The 16513-nt window shown below is 44.5% G+C and overlaps 1 protein-coding gene across 3 annotated transcripts; it reads left to right on the forward strand.

The window, feature by feature from the left end:
• The first annotated feature begins 6580 nt into the window (after window positions 1–6580).
• C1S (complement C1s) lies at window positions 6581–15524 on the forward strand. Of its 3 annotated transcripts, none has more exons than XM_031046888.2 (12): window positions 6581–6700; window positions 7275–7344; window positions 7771–7975; window positions 9188–9365; window positions 9523–9648; window positions 9831–10030; window positions 10257–10410; window positions 10630–10745; window positions 10931–11009; window positions 11265–11402; window positions 11911–11985; window positions 14037–15524. In XM_031046888.2, exons 2-12 carry the CDS (start codon window positions 7340–7342, stop codon window positions 14828–14830), a joined length of 2070 nt encoding a protein of 689 aa, XP_030902748.2. In that variant the 5' UTR covers window positions 6581–6700; window positions 7275–7339; the 3' UTR covers window positions 14831–15524. The 3 variants fall into 3 exon arrangements, with proteins under 3 accessions (XP_030902748.2, XP_030902747.2, XP_005146735.2); XM_031046887.2 differs by lacking the exon at window positions 6581–6700 and adding an exon at window positions 6712–6821; XM_005146678.3 differs by lacking the exon at window positions 6581–6700 and adding an exon at window positions 6712–6938 and having other exon boundaries at window positions 14037–15521.
• The last annotated feature ends 989 nt before the right edge of the window (window positions 15525–16513 follow it).

The raw sequence follows: 16513 nt of genomic DNA on the forward strand, positions 1-16513 counted from the left end.
TTACCCGTGTTTGTGTTACCATTTTGCTGCCACATCGTGCCAGTGGGCAGTATTGCCCAAACTGAGCTGAATGGGTGAACACAAAGGTTTATATGAAAAGGGACCTCTGAGGTCTCTGATCCAACCCCCTGCTCACAAACAAGACTCCAAAGCTGGGGCAGGTTGCTCACGGCATTGCCCAGCCACTTGCTGTATGTTTTCATGGATGAAGAGCTCCCAGCCTTCCTGGACACCTGAGCTAGTGCTGAATTATGCTTTGGGAGAGTATTTTTGTCCAGATTATATTCTGAATTATCTCTTGCAAATTATGCCCATTGCCTCTTGTCCCAGGAAAAGGCTGACTCCATCCTCTTTATAATCACCCTATTAGATCCCATTCCTTGTCAAATTTGATCAGGAGAGGGGCTGACTGCCCAAATGCCTGTCTAGACCTCATTTACTTAGGAGACAAGGTTGACAACCTTCCCTCCCCTTGCCCTTTCTCTTTTCCAGGCTAAACAAGTCCAGGTTCCTCAGTACCAGCGCTGGTCACCTCTCCAGTGATCCTGCACTGAGCTCTTTCCAGTGTGTTCACAGGTCATTTGTGCTGGGGAGCCCAAAATGAACACAGGGTTATCAAACACAACTTTATCTGTGCCATACAGAGGGAAATAATCTCTACTCTCCACCTGTTTACTGGGCTGTCATTCGTGCCACCCTGTGTGTGTGCTCTTGGCTTTCACTGCTGCACGAGTGCATCATGGGCTCGTGTGCCAGGATCCTAGAATCATGTGCTGCTCCTTTGCCTTTGTCTTCCAGCCTGTGCTGGTGCATTAGCCTGAGGTGTAGCTCTGACCGTGAGGTTATGGTGTAGCTCACCTGCTGCGAACAGGCCTTGGTGGGCACAGGTTTTGCTTTAAATGATGATGTATTTTTTCTTCCTTTTTCCTTTCCCTGCACTACAGTGGCGAAGGCACAGATCCGGAGAAGAAAGAGGAAATAGTCTTGAAAGAGCAGTTTAACTGCACATTGGGCAGTGCCACCAAAGAGGGAGAGAGTGTAAAGAGTAGACCAGATAAGGAAGAAAAAGAGTGAAGGAATGGTTTGACAGAAACCTCACAAAGCTCAGAAAAACAATACATGGCTTAACATAGGACTAAGGAAGAACTGAGCCAGAGTCACTTCAGAGCTCCACAGCAAAAGAGCAAGAAGCAGTGGTCTCAAGCTGCCAAGAAGGAAGTTTCAATTGGACTGAAGGGTGGTTCACCATGGGAACACGTATTTAGCCAGGCTGGAAATCTTCAACCTTGGAGATACTAAGATGCTTAGACAAGGCCCCAGGGCTCACAGAAGGTGAGGAAAATGGAAATGGAGAGTAATCAATACAGTAAGGAAGTGCGTGAAGAAGGGACTTTAACCTTGACCTTCAGAAGTCCCCTGAAGGCAGTGGAATGTATGTATAAAGTATGGCAGGCCAATGGTTAGTAGGGGTCTAAACTCTCATGGATAGCTGACTCCATGAGGTCGGTCTTTACAAAGAGGTTTCTGTATTTGTTCACCCTAACTGGTCAGTGTTTGACAAGCTTTTTGCAAAGTCCAGGACAGACTGAATATCAAACTCTCATTTCAATGTTTAATTGGGTATTTATGGTGTTTAGGCTGTAAATAAAAGATTTCCTAAGTAAAGAAAAGAAAATAAATTTCCTAAGTAAATGAGGCCTATGTGAGCATGCTGACTCTCTATCCCTCCCTTGGCCATGTTTGACTGGGAAGGGGTACCTCAAACTGTTATATTTGTAGAAGTTTTATGAAAATGGAGAGCCAGATTAGAGAGAGAGGCCTGTTAGCATCACCACAGAAGGAATCCACTCCATAATCAAGCTTCCCCCCCTGTTTGATACAATTAAGTTATCCCACATACTCGATGCTCCTGGGGTTATAAGCTCTTAACGTCTCTAGCCTGCTGCATTATGCGGTTGTCTGACGGGATCACTCTGAATATTTTATTAAAAGTCCACAAATGAGAACACTAATGTAAGAAAGATCCACTGAGGACATGTTAGATATAGATACAGCTTCTGACTCAGCAAGACTCTATGCTGTAGATAGCCAAAAATGGGAGGATATACAAGGGAAATATCACCATATGCTTTCCTCCTTCCTTAAACTTCCACATCTGTCTTTCCCTCCCCTCATCCTTCCCCTTCCATTCTCATCCTCTTTCTGTGAAAACTCAGATTATGCCTGAAGGATGACTTAGATTCTGTGGCCTTGCCTTGAAGGTCAGACTGCAATGTGGCACCAATTGCATCACTCTTTGCTGTGGCCACTGGTACTCTGTTGGGCTTGCACGAGGGTTTAGCTTCCCTCATGCATCAGTGCATCTCCTGCCCAAGCAGATGTCTGTCCTCTCACTGACGCTGACTCCTTCCAGAGTCTGGTTCTGAAGGCCACATTTGTAGCAGCAAAAATGGCATTGGACCCCAGTCTCTTTCATGTGGTGTCCTCCTGTAGACCTCCAGCAGTCTGTCCACACCTCTGACTCGAAACTGCAGAAAAAGAAAGTTAGAGGTTGCTGGGTTGGACAAAATTCTGGTCTTGGTCATTTGTGTTATGGAATAACTCAGGAAACAAACCTATGGCACATTCCTTTTATGCAAAGAGTAACTTGTTTAGACTTATTTCATTCTGTAAGTACATAAGTATATAATAGCTTATTTTGAGATGCAGAGCATGATGAGTACCATTATTTTTCAGTATTGCTTGGGAGGAGGAGGTGTATCTAAAAATCTTTATTTACTGTCCTGAAGATACACTGAGTTTTCATGGCACTACAGAGTCATTAGTGTAAAACTTGAAGTTCACATGAGCTCAGTGTGGCAATATGGGGATGTAGCTGCCGTTTGCTTCTGCAAATTCATTTTGATTGGCTGTGTTCAAGTGGTTCGTGCAACTTTCCCACAGACCTCAAAAGGTTCTTCAAGAACCCTTGTAGGACTTTCCTTCCAGGACTATTTCTTCTGCAGCTGAGGACATGAAAGACTGCTTCTTCTGGGCACAGTTTCCCACTGGCAGGCACCATTCAACCCTGATTGAAATGGCCACAGAAGAGGAGCAGGCTACTAGGGGCAAGAGAATGGGTGGCATTGCAGTTTAGGGTTGAACACTGAAGGGGAGGAGAAAGATACCAGAAAAGTGAGAGCCTGGATAAAATGAAATCTGACTCAAGCCTGCAGCTGGGAATCACTGTGTCAAGAGCACAGAGAGGATGTGGAGAGAAATAACCACGAGCAAGAGATATACCACGAGTACAGAGGGAGAAGAATGACTGCTTGGGATGAAAAGCAGGGAAACACGTGAATATAAGCTTTTCATTAGGAGGATGAATAGGAGGCCTTGGAGCCAGTAGGAAGCAAAGACCTGAGAGAAATAGAAAAACGGGGACTTGGTGGAGGCTGGATATGCTGTGAGAACGGTTTGCCTGAGAACAACCCCTTCACCTTGTGTGGAAATCGTGGTACAAAGACACGGGTGTCAGAGCCTGTTTGTCGGACCTCGCTGGCTCCGTTCCCCAGGGTTAGGGAGCTGCCGCTCGTGTCTCCGCTTCACAGCACACTGACACCGCTCTGCCGCCCGAAGCAGCTCCCGGGGCTCCTCGGCACCCGCCGGTCTCTGCTGCCGCCTCTCGGTGCCGCCGGGAGCCGGTCACAGCTTTGTGGTTTGGAGTAAGCCGCAGTCCCTATGGACGTTTTACTCTGTTAGAGGAAACTCGGAACCGTTCCTCTTCGGCCACTGGTTCACCGCTGGTGAAGCCGCGTGTGTGGTGCACAAGGACATCCCTAGGAAGGTCATGAGGAGATCCCACGCCAGTTATCCCTTGGTGGGATATCTCTAGTCAGAGCCCCTTGTCCACAGGGAAAAGGTCTTGGGCGTAAACAAGACCATAGGGCTTCTGTTTTGTATGAAGGATGGTTCATCACCTGCGCAGGCACTGTCTGTGCTTAACAGTTGCAGCCGCTTAAAGCTACCGAGGGATGTAGGGGAGGGGAGCCCAGAAGACTCTCTGTATGGTACAGTGCACACAGAGCCAAGTGGTCCCAAGTCCCACGTTTTCGTGGGAGGCTGTGGGAGCTTTGCATTCAGACTTGGTGCTGGAAGGAGTAAAAGAGGACAACAGCTTCTGGTGAGATTCCCCTAGTAGAAGATGCAGAGGTGGAAATTGGTGGGTTGGACCAAGCAGATCTCAGCCAGTGCACAGGAAGGGTTTTTTCCCCAGGCTTACCAAAGGCTCTGAATTTAACTACTGGCAACACATCCAGCCTGGATCACGTGAGTGAGGCAGGAAATGTGGTGTGCAAGAAATCCACTAAATCCTTTTATTGGCAAAAAGGGAAACAGGCAAATTACTGCCAAGGTCTTTGTATATCACAGAATCATAGGATCACAGAATGGCTTGGGTTGAAAAGGACCTTAAAGCTCATCAAGTTCCAACCCCCTTCCATGGGCAGGGACACTCCACTAGGGCAGGTTACTCCATCCAGCCTAGCCTTGAACACTGCCAGGGATGGGGCAGCCACAGCTTCTGTCAGTAGATGCAGGATATTTTACTTGCTGCTTACATATCCTTGATTCCTTCCTGATAGATTTCACTTAGTTAATGTTATGTTTTCTCTTTTGATATTTACTCTGTTTTATGCACTGACTCAGTGTTTCCAGATGGGAAAGTGTGGCTTTTCTTAAGAACTTGGGAAAAGCTTTTTTTCCCTCCCAGCTTCCTGGGGGAAGACAAGCCAGTCGAGCCTGGTTTAGATGGTAATGTTGTGAAAACTGGAACACTGCTGCTCTTCATGACATCTGGCAGGAATGTTACAGCTACACAGCTCTGAGTCATTTGAAGAAGAGGTTTGTCTGCTGCAATTTGGGAAGAGTAGTACGTGGTTGTGTAATTTAGGAATTTAAGAGAATGTGTGTGCCTCTGAGCAGAATTATATTGCATTGGCAAAGTGAATGTCATCGTTTATTAACCTTACTGGCATGATTTGCCTCTTTTAAATTATTATTTTAATATTATTCCTGACATAGTTTCAGTGAATTGTGGAATATATTGCCTAGCTCTTTCATCTTACACACTGTAAACCCAATACACATCTAGGCAAATGCAATCAAATGCTCTGTGCGTATCCAATGTAATTACATACATCAATGTCACCGGTCTGCTGTATGAATAGTTAGCATTATGCACACGGATGTCCAGGTTACTTATTTAACTAACTTCAGCCATCTTTTTCTTACTTAATAGGTGTATGCCTTCCAAAGAACTATTGATATTCACATACACATTAATTTACCACTGCTGCAGACAGTTTGAGTCAGGTTTATGTGAAAACATACAATTCCCTTGCAAGCCAATGACATGCATCATCTATCAGCTCACACTCATTTTACTTCTGCCATGCCCACCTTAAAATATGACTGTGACTTGCAGAGTCACTGGCAAGGATCTTTACCCAGTTCAGAGGGGAAAATGTGTGTCTGTGATTCCTTGTGTATCTTTGATCATTGTTTTCCTGGTTCTCAAAATTCCAGTTAGAAACATCAAGCAGTGCTCCCTAGAGACATCAGAAGGTAGGTGACACACTGTTTTCTTTCACTATCCATTCTCAGTTTGACAAAGAAAACAGACTAGGCATGTTCTTCAAATAAAGCCTTTATCCTGACTACAATGAAGTCAGTAATGATTCATCTGTAGGTGTTTGTCTCCCTTGACAATATAAAGTGGTTGCTCAGCTGGGCTTTGCTAACACACACTTTGCCTATGGCCTGTTGAAACGTCAATGATTTTTTGCCTGGCTGAAACAAGCTCTGGAGTTTGCTGTGCTGATTGTAAACGGGATAACTTCTAATGGAGTTTTACATGTTCGTTTATAGTCCAGTCCCAGCGTAGCTGGTCTGTGAGGAGGAGTTTTTAGAGTATTAGTGACAGGTCTTTTAGCTTATATGGTGGTACTTTGGTCTTGGCTTGTGGGCACTGGCTGGATTAAGAGTCCTAGCTGGCATAAGTCTTGAAACTGCTTTCCAGAAGGCTCTTAGATCTAGCTTGCTCCAGGGCTAAGTCTGATGAACAGATGCTCTTACATGAAGTTTACTTGGTAAATGAAGAGGTAGTTATGAGTTCTTAGTGAAGTTCTTACCTACAGGAGTGTTCCCATAACAAAACCCAGGAAAACAATGCACCCCTACTCCTGCTGGTAGCCTCAGAGAGGCACAACATTGAATAGGCCACTATCTTTCCCTTTTTTACCCCTATGAAAAAGGGTGTTTGCAGCATTAGATGATGAGCCACGGCAGGAGCCCTGTGACAACCAGGCTGCAGTGGCAGAGTGGGCTCGGGCAAAGTGGTCTGTGAACAGGATGATCGAACAGCTGTTTTCCATGCAAAAGCATTGGACAAGCTCTCAAGTTGACTTCCCCTTTTCTCCACCCTTTGCATGTTATTCTCAGCTTTTAAAAGGAAGGGGGGGGGGGGGGCGGGCAACAGAGAACTCTGCTCCCCTCCCTTTTCCCCAAAGTCATCTGATTTCCCGATAATGCCTAACACACACAGCCCAGATCCGTTTGCTGCCTCCGCGCAGCCTGAGCCAACGGGATTGTGCAATTGACTGGAAATCCCCCTTTCTGCCGGGAGCCGGCGAGCCGAGCATCTCAACCCAGCATCCCACAGGTAGAGGGTGCTGCGACACTGCGGATTAGAGCCTTGGGTTGGTTTGGAGGAGAGTGTGGCCAGGAATTAAAAAGGGAAAAGGGAAGCAAGAAGAAAAGCAGACATGAACTAGGGAGAGAAGGTAAATACTGCAAGTATTAGAAATGCGAAAGGAAACTCCTCCTGAGTATCTGTCTGACAGCCAGAAGAGTCGGGACAAGCTGTTCCCCAGCGCCAGGATCTTGGCATAGTTTTTGAGGTGGGTGAGAGCAGAGTGTGTGTGTGGGGTTACTTTCTGTCTTAATCTTCTGTGCACCAGCACGGTGTTTGGAGACACTGGTAGTCATAAACGGAGAATAAGGGTACCAGGGAGTGCCAAGATAGAGATCAGCTCTCCATTTTGTCAGTACAGAGCCTACTGTCCCTTCTTGGTGCTTGGGGTTGCTGTATGCAGGAATGAACAGAGACCTAAACTTGCTTTTGAGGAAGAACATTGACATATTCTCCCCAGCTGGCGTTTTAGGGTCTTTGACCTGCCTAGCTGACAAGTAGAAGGACAAGCAACACTAATCAGTCACACTGTTTTTTGTCCCAGACCATAACTCCAAAGTCCAATTCCTGAAAGATTTCCCGAAAGAAAGGAAGAGCTGCTTTTTCCAGATGTGGTGAGTTACTGAATCTCCAAAGGGAACTCAGCTTTATTAAAAATGTCATGTTTTAAATCAAGTGTTTTTCCCTGTAGTACTGTACTGATTCTCAAATCTGCATGTATGTATAGCCCAAGTAACCTCCAGAACAAGGCAGTGAAGTGAGGAATAGCACTTGAGACCCTTATGTTCAACACCTGCAGCATTATCAGATCTTACAGAGCTAGAGAGGAGCAGAGAGCATGACTGAGATATAATCCTTCTGTGTGAAAGACTACAGGAGAAAGAGAAGGGCCCCTGCAGCCACAGCATTGGTTATTAAAACTCCAAAGCCAGAAGCTGTGCTGCATGCTGTGTACAGCCAGAGACTGGCTTTTCCCCTAGGGGCTGCATGCATATATGGACAGAGAAGACTAGTGCAATATAATCTTCCTCTTTTCTCAGGTACCTTATCTTCTTCTGTCTTCCTGCCTGGGCTGATGCAGCCTCCATGTATGGTGAGATCTTGTCACCCAATTATCCTCAGGTGTATCCCAATGATGTGCAGGAATCTTGGGATATCCAGGTCCCTTCAGGATTTGGCATTCGCCTTTATTTCACACATATGGATCTTGAACCATCACAGAACTGCGAATATGACTTTGTGAAGGTATTATCCCCATCCTCGAGTGAGAAAAAGACAAGGAGTGTTAGAGTACACAACAGAAAGGCTGTGTACAAAACTGGGGGCTGGAAAAGGAGGTAGACACATCCTTCCTGTTCTGAACTCCCAAGAAGCCCACATGACTGAGTGTATCTGCGCTAGCAGTCACTAAATTGATTTGAGTTTGCCTCATACCACATGAGCATTGTCTGCCAGCTGAGTGTCCCACATATGTTCCCCTCCTCATATTTCTCCTGTATTTATAGGAAAAGCCTTCTTAGCCACCACTGACACCTCCCTATTGCAAGGCACATTCTGAGCCAGTGAACTGCAGGTATAAAAAGATATTTTCTCAGGGCATTGCTTTTCTGATCCTGAAATTATTCATATTAATTCATGAGTGGACATAGATGGTTTAATGCAACCAGAAATTGATTGGAAATGATGGAGGTTAAAACCAGTCAAGAGCTCTGTGTATGGATAGTGGACACTCAGATAAAGTGCTGTGGTCATTGTGCTACAGTTTCCTATGATCTTAAATCTTAGAGACCCACTAGATATTCCCCACTTTGTCCCACAAGGCAGAGGAGATCCAGCACTTCCACACAGATGGAAACAAGAACACCCTATCCTGCAATAGCTATGTGTGACAACAGGTAATAAGGGCAGGTGCAGCACCAGGAGGTCTTGGAGAAAGACCAAGGTGGGACAGTGGGATGGATGTGCTCTGCTAGGATGTTTAATAACACGTCCTATTAGACTGCCCTGCAGACTATCAATGATTGGGTTTGCCATTTTGAACCATGGGGTTGATTTTTTGTTGAAGTGGGCCTGAGGAAAGGATGTTAACAGATAAATTCCTGCATTAATTTGTATCTGAGAAATGAAGACAGGTATCTCACAGCTGGAAAGTCTGTAAGAAGGAACAATCCTCAAGCATCTTATAAATGTCATGAAACTGGTTGGCTAAGGGCTCTTTTCAGCTGTTCCTTGGCTGGCTGGCTCCTACCCTTGCCAGCTTGGTGGATGACACAACATCCTTGGTTCCTCCTGCTAGCTGTGTGACATACCTTTGCTCTGGGAGATCTACCTGAATGCTGTGAGAAATACATGCAGTTTAGGAGCCTTTGGTTAGCCACATGTAGGCTGAAAGATTCAAGTGTAGGTAATTACACATATTCCAGTAATGAGATAACACCTCTCTGCATTCTTCTGCAGGTCCTGTCTGGTGGCCAGCTTGAAGGTGTGCTTTGTGGGCAGAAGAAACCTCGTGCACCCGGCTCCTCGATTGTGGAGGAATTTTATACCCCTTATAACACGCTCACTATGAGCTTCCAGTCAGACTTTTCCAATGAGGAGCGTTTCACTGGTTTCGCAGCCTACTATGTTGCAGTGGGTAAGGTTAAAAGAACATCCTCTGAATCTCTGTAACAGCTGGGTCTTAGAGATGCCTTTTCTTTGTGGTTCACCAGTATTTGCTTCACTTTCTCATCTTCTTCTTCCCCTAAGGGCCCTCTGCTAATCTTGGCTGATTCATTTTTTCACACTTGCAGACTTGGATGAGTGCACAGATTTTGTGGAGGAACCTTGCAGTCATTACTGTAATAATTATATTGGAGGTTACTTCTGTACTTGTCCACCAGACTATTTCCTCTATGAGGATAAGAAAACATGTGGAGGTAAGTGCTCAATAGCAAGAATTAATTTGGGGCCACGTGGAAAGATGCAATGTTGTGGCATAGCATAGTTAATGTGGGTGACTGAGAAGACTGGAGATGTAGTGGGAAATGGAAAGCTTCTCATCTCCATATATCAACCATTTCCATTCAGAATCCTACCTGCTTTCCTTCCATACTTTTAGTGAACTGCAGTGGAAATGTCTTCACTGAGCTATCAGGGGAGATTGCCAGTCCCAACTATCCCAACCAGTACCCAGAGAACTCACGGTGTGAGTACCAGGTGGCTCTGAGGCCAGGGTACTTTGTGGCATTGACCATACGCAGCGGGGACTTTGATGTGGAGCCAGCTGACTCAGAAGGGACTTGCCATGACAGCTTAACGGTAGGTGTGGGGCCTATGGAAGGAGTCAGGATGGTCTGAATTTCCCTTCAGTCTTCTCATAGTCAGAAGACCATGTAAGTGCTTAACTGCATTTCCCGCTATGTCACTTTTTGACAGTTGAAGTTCTTGTGCATGCTTTTGAATATGTATGTATTGCATATGTATTTTAATATCTCTCTAAATACATTTGGAATTTCTTATTTCTTTTTGGTTGTTATTGTCCCAGCTTGTCTCTGGAAAGCAGCTTTTTGGTCCCTATTGTGGCAGCAAATTCCCAGGCCCTCCTGAAATCAAAACTAGGAACAACATTCTTGACATAACCTTCCAGTCAGACCACGCAGTACAGCACAAAGGCTGGAAAATACGCTACTATGCGGATCGTGAGTAAACACCTGGGAAAGCATTCCCTCTGCTGCTGAGTTAGTCTCAGGTCATGTTCATGGTACAACCTGTCAACATGTTCACAGCTGCTGGTATTGAGTAAACAGAGGATACCTGTTTACTAGGGGAAATAATCACTAGGGAGAAAGAAGTTGGGAGATGGAAGGAGAGTAAATCTTGAACCAGTTAACTTCTGATTTCCACCTATCTCTTCAAAGCTGTAAGCTGTCCCCAGAGTGTCATCCCCAACTCCATTCTTGACCCAAAGAAGGACAGATATATCTTCAAGGACAATGTGAAGGTGACCTGTGTAGAAGGCTATGAAATTGTGAGGGTAAGTAATGTAAAAAAGCATATATCCTCTCTGGCCCTCTTAGCATCTTCCTGATGCCATTTCCTATCACATGTCCTGAGCACCTCTGGGACACTGCAGGATGTTGAGGACCTTCTACTGGAGTGCTTGTGTCAGATGTATTTCATGGCCAGTGATTTGCATGGATCATGTGTTCTTTTCCCTAGAAAAGAGACAGCATCAAGACTTTTCACTCAAGCTGTCAGGACAATGGGGAATGGAGCAACTCCCATTTCAGCTGTGTTCGTAAGTGACCTGTCTCTGTATTATGGGAAACAGACCAGAATGGAGCCTTTAGGCTCTAAATCCACTGTATCTCCAGATTAGGGGAATGCTGGAGGACTAGGATGTGAGCATGCTGAAGGAACAGAGGAAGTGAGCACTGATGGCTGTAACAAAGACCAGAGGAGCCAAGTGGTTCCCCATAATACAGAATAATAATATTGTTGGGTGAGGATGCCCGTTTGATTATATATGATCATCTTTGTTTCTTCTCTACAGCTGTAAACTGTGGTGATCCCACTCCTATTGATAATGCCCAAGCTGTATACATCTCTGAACTTCATGAGCCTCTATACGAAGCTGCTTTCCGCTATCAGTGTGATGCACCTTACTATACACTAAAAATCCAAGGGGATGGTAAGCATTGACTTTGCTACACAAACATCTTTGATCAAAGGTCTAAGAAATAGCATTCACATCATCATGGGGCTGGGATTATATCCCATCAGGTCAAGACTGTGAAAACATTTTCATTGGTGTGGAGTGGCAGGCAGTATTTTTGTGTTGCCTTTGTGTTTAATACACCCTAATAATGTCGGCACTTGGGCTGTTGACCTTAAATGCATTAGCAAGTCCTCTCTCCTTTTGCTTGGTGTGTGAACCATGGAGATTTTTGTCATATTTAGCACATAGTTTTGGTGGAGAAGTAAAAGACTCAAGAAATCTGTTAATGACTTCCCTCCAAAATAGGGGCAGAAGCACCCTGGTGGGGTTGTGTACTTCTAGGGAGATCAGCAATGTATATGAAGTTGTGCTTGCTTTGGAAACGAGAGGGTTAATTCACCATCTTCTACAGTAGTGCTATGTACCCTCTCTTCATCTTGACTGTATCCTTATGTCACTGTTTTTTCTTCTGTTTTCCAAGGGGTGTATCAGTGCTCAGCCAGCGGAGAATGGGTAAACAAAGAGATGGGATCGAAGCTACCAAAATGTGTCCCAGGTACTACCACAACCTATGTATGTGTTCCTGTGGCATGTGAAGACCACTTGTTATTTCTTCTCTCTGTTTTAAACTGTTAAGCCTGAACTTACAGTCGATCCTTTCTCTGTTGTTTAAATCACATTTCTGAAAGCTGTGGGTCCCAAAGAAAGATCAGATGAGGCAGCAGAAAGAAACTGGAAACAAAAGTGGGCAACATAATAAGACATGTGGTATAACAGGACTTCTTCAAGTGTCAGTGTGTGTTTCCTAACCAGTTTCCACATCTTCAAGTGTGTGTATTCTCAAGTTCTTCAGTGCTTTAGATCTCTGCTTTGCAGGTATCAAAAATACTGACAGGTCAAAAAGATGCTTGTCTTCAGTCCCTCCCAGGCTATACTGAGACCTGTAGCTTCTCTTCAAGTCTCTCCTGTGGGTAGTGCCCAGCTGTTCACTGGGAACTACAGATGTAGCATTATAGTGAAAGGTCTTTCACTGCCCTCACTGTAAGTCATAGCCTAAACCCTTTAGGTTTAATGTGCTCTGCAGTATTCAGCTACACTTGCTATGTCTAAAGGCTCAAGCAAGATGGAGGACTGTCAAGGTACTTTTCATCCTGTCTCTGTGTACTTGGGAGATATTGAGGAGGGAAGTGTATGGGTCCTTCTCCTGCTCCTCCTGACTGCTGGTAGTTATGGCTGGGTCTTAACTTGCAGCTGAGAGAGAAAATTTTAAATCCTATGTATTCTGCATGCTGTTCAGCTTACCTGCTTGGAGGAGGCAACATCCCTAGGGCTAGTTGTACATGATGCTTGTTCACTACTCCAAACCCCCAAATTCTATTTGGCAAACTACAAGATCCAGCTGAGGATGATTCAACCCTCTTAAGGGCCAGCTCAACCAGTGACTTGGACTATAATACTGCACAGTGCAAAAGACAAATGGCAACATAAAGCTCAGGGAATTTACTATCCAGGAGGAGAAAAGAATATGAAGCCAGATTCTTCTCAGTGGTACATAGCAATGAAAGACAATGACAAGCAATGAGCACGAGTTGCAACCAAGGTAATTCTGACTGTATTCAAGGAATAATGCTCCCCCAGATTACTGGAACTGTTGCCAGAGGGGCTGGCTAATCAACACCTGTGGAGATCATCAGAAGTCACCTGTCAAAGCCTCTGAACAACCTGGCTTTGCAGTTAGGAAGACAGGGAGAGGGGCTGTTAGAGATGAACAGGTTGAACTAAAGACATAGAGAGGTACCTTCCAGCCTATATCTTTCTATGGTCACATGAAATTCTTTATCAAACTCTGCTTCATTTAAATTGGAAGCTACCTACTCAGTCTCTTACTGTATGACTAAGGGTTCAATGCAACCAAGGCCATGTGATAAGAAATCAGTTTCCTGTCTATGTTAGAATGACCAGCCTTATTTATACCCTTTGTGTTCACACTCTGCAAAACCTGGTAGAACATTTTACTCAAAGAATATGTAGCATCTCTGCACCCATAAGACCCACGAATAAGGTCTCCATTAAGCCACTGCTCAATATTTTATATGCTAAAAGAGTGGAGAGTTGAAATGGTAAAACTTCAGTGAAACTTGACAACTTAACCTGGATTTCACAACACACACACACTATATATATATATATTAAAGAGCAGTGTCATATTTCTCAAAACTTGTCAAACTCATCCAAAGTCAGTCAATCCCTTCACCTACAGGGCATAATTCAGCAAAGGAAAAATGCTAACTAGAATGCAATCAAATTGTGAGCTTTGACATACTCAACATGGGCAGTGTGACAACTGCTTTCCAAAACAAGAGCATGAGAATTAGTATTTTCAGACTAAATTGAATGTTGATTGTAGTTTTGCTTGAATTGTCTTTAATTTCTCTGTAAATACTAGTTTAGAGCTCTATGACATTGAATATAAACATTGGTTACTCAGAATCAAACATTATTTGGAGGAGACAGGCAGGAGGGGACTATGGGCTTTTTAGAAGTACCAAAGAACCCCTAGTTGTAACTGCTAATTCTCCCTTGTGCTTTCTCTCTTTTTCCTTTCAGTCTGTGGGGTGCCCAGTAATCCCATTGAAGAGAAAGCAAGGATTTTTGGAGGCACTCTTGCAGAAAAGGGCAACTTTCCCTGGCAGGTGTATTTTCATTACCCAAGAGGAGGTGGCGTGCTCATCTCTGAGAGATGGGTAATGACTGCAGCTCATGTGCTGGACGGTTATGACAAGCCCACCATGTATGCTGGGGTAATAAATGTTGGTGGAGAATCTCTGTACCGGGAGGCCAAGCAACTGATCGCAGAGGCTTCATTCATCCATCCTGATTGGAAGAAGCAGCCCTTAGAACACAGGACTGATTTTGATAATGATATTGCTCTGCTGAAGCTGAGGGATCCTGTGAAGATGGGCCCAAACATCTCACCCCTCTGTCTTCCTGGTAAATCACCTGAGTATGAGCTGCAAGAAGGGACTCTGGGCTACATTGCTGGCTGGGGTCAAAGAGAAAGAGGAAGACTGCCCGTTTATCTTTGGAAGGCCCAGATTCCTGTGGTGGACATGGATAAGTGCCGATCTGTGAAACCAGAGGGCTCTGCTGATTCCAGTGCGTACCGATTCACTGACAATATGATCTGTGCTGGTGGTGACAAGGACAGCTGTAAGGGGGATAGCGGTGGAGCCTATGCTATCCAAGATCCTCTTAATGACACACAGTACTATGTGGCCGGGCTGATCTCCTGGGGACCAAGATGTGGTACCTTTGGTCTCTACACCAAGGTAGTGCGTTATTTGGACTGGATTACAGAGACCATGAGCAAGCATGAGGATACAGACACCTGGCAGGATTAGCTCTCTCCTTTCAGCACAGTCACCATTTCTAAACATGATGATGTTCAGGCTGGCTGTCTCTCCATATGTGACAAGCCTACTCATTGTATGTGCTGAGTGGTCAGGGATATGTATCTCTTTTTCCCACTGTCATTGTGCCTGGGAAGGGAAACACTTTTTGTTCCACTCACAGCAGTGTAAGAGGAAGATGCTATTTGAAGCAAAAAGGCTCCTTCTGCTTACTCTCATTCTTTTCTGTGCCATTTTGTCACACTTGGAGAATATGTATCCATTATCGCCACCTGACATGAAGATTTCAGTGAAGACAAGAGAGAATAACTGTTGCTTCCCAGAGTAGGTTCAGAGCCTGATTTCTGATTTATGTATTTCCTGTATTGTTCAGAATAGTTAACAGCATTAAAGAATGTCCAAACTGCCTTACATGCAATGTTCTATTATGTGTGTATTACCCTTGTTCTCAGACTAGACCTGATTCTCCTTGAAACTCCCTAAATCGTGTCTAGTCACATTTTGACGCATTATGCAGCCAGCTTTTGTCAAGCTGTAACTTGTGCTACCTCATCTCTTTACCCAAGAGTCTCTATGAAGTTCTTTTGAGATGGTTGCTTCTCGCTGACCAACCATTACCATCAATGAGGGCTTCAGACTTCTCGATCAAGCTGAGCAGATGAGACATCTTCAAAATCCTTTCATTCACCTGTGAATTTTCATTCATTCATTCAGGCAAGACCCTGAAGCTCTGAAATGAGTCCTGCTGTCAGCAGTGTGTTGGACTATGAACCTCCTCTGAGAGCCTAGGGAATGGCAATGCTTGGGGGAACGGTTGGACTTCATGATCATAAAGGTCTTTTCCAACCTAGTTGATTCTATGATACTGTGGTGAGGAGGATGTGTGCAGCTCTTGGGAAATCTCATATAGATTCCTCCGCTCAAGCACCTTCAGCTTTGTGTAACAAGCAATATGTTAATTCTTTGTTGGGTGAGTAACCAATGTTCTTATACTACATTCCTGTGACCCACAGGATGTTTAGTGCTTTTTACTTTTATATCTACATGTGCCAACTTTAATCCTGTATGAAGTTTTATAATCATTCCTTCTTGTTGCTAAGGAGATGGACTTAACCTCAGCTACTGTCTTTTGAAGCACAAAAGGGAAGTGTCCATCCATCCCTGATAACTAGTCCAGGCTGCAGTGTTAGCCCCTGTTCCTCTTGTGCACAGGGATGACTGTATACTGGCAAAGCAACAATAATGTCAATGGAAGGAAGAATAACAATGCCAGTGGTGCCATTGTAACAATATTTTATAACTACACAGTATGTCTCAGAATGTCATAAATGACACAGACATGCTCAAACCTCTGGGATAATCATGAGCAAAAGACACTGGAACTCTTACAGATTGCTATGGCTGGATGTCAGGAACCTTTGGTATGTGATGGATATGTCAGCAGAAATATCTCAATAAAGTACAAGTTGAGCAAAAGGAATCCATTTTCAGTTCTGGAAAAGTGACCTTCAAACTAAGGTAAGACATTCCTTTAGCTTCTGTGAGCACAAAGCTACTCAGGCCAGCAGTGACTTCTGGTTACTCACTGATTAACTTCAACCTTTCTGCAAAAGGAGAGGAAGACAAAGTGCTGAAATCAATGCAGGACAGCAGAAAAGAGGACCAGAAATGTGG

This window comes from Melopsittacus undulatus, chromosome 2, assembly GCF_012275295.1.
Source record: "Melopsittacus undulatus isolate bMelUnd1 chromosome 2, bMelUnd1.mat.Z, whole genome shotgun sequence".
NCBI classification, from domain to species: domain Eukaryota; kingdom Metazoa; phylum Chordata; class Aves; order Psittaciformes; family Psittaculidae; genus Melopsittacus; species Melopsittacus undulatus.

What these genes read in the sequence shown, in the direction of transcription:
- C1S (XM_031046888.2), top strand. An exon ending in AATACGCTACTATGCGGATC is followed by an intron (nt 10,411 to 10,629) that starts GTGAGTAAACAC and finishes ATCTCTTCAAAG; the next exon opens with CTGTAAGCTGTCCCCAGAGT. An exon ending in GCTACCAAAATGTGTCCCAG is followed by an intron (nt 11,986 to 14,036) that starts GTACTACCACAA and finishes TTTTCCTTTCAG; the next exon opens with TCTGTGGGGTGCCCAGTAAT.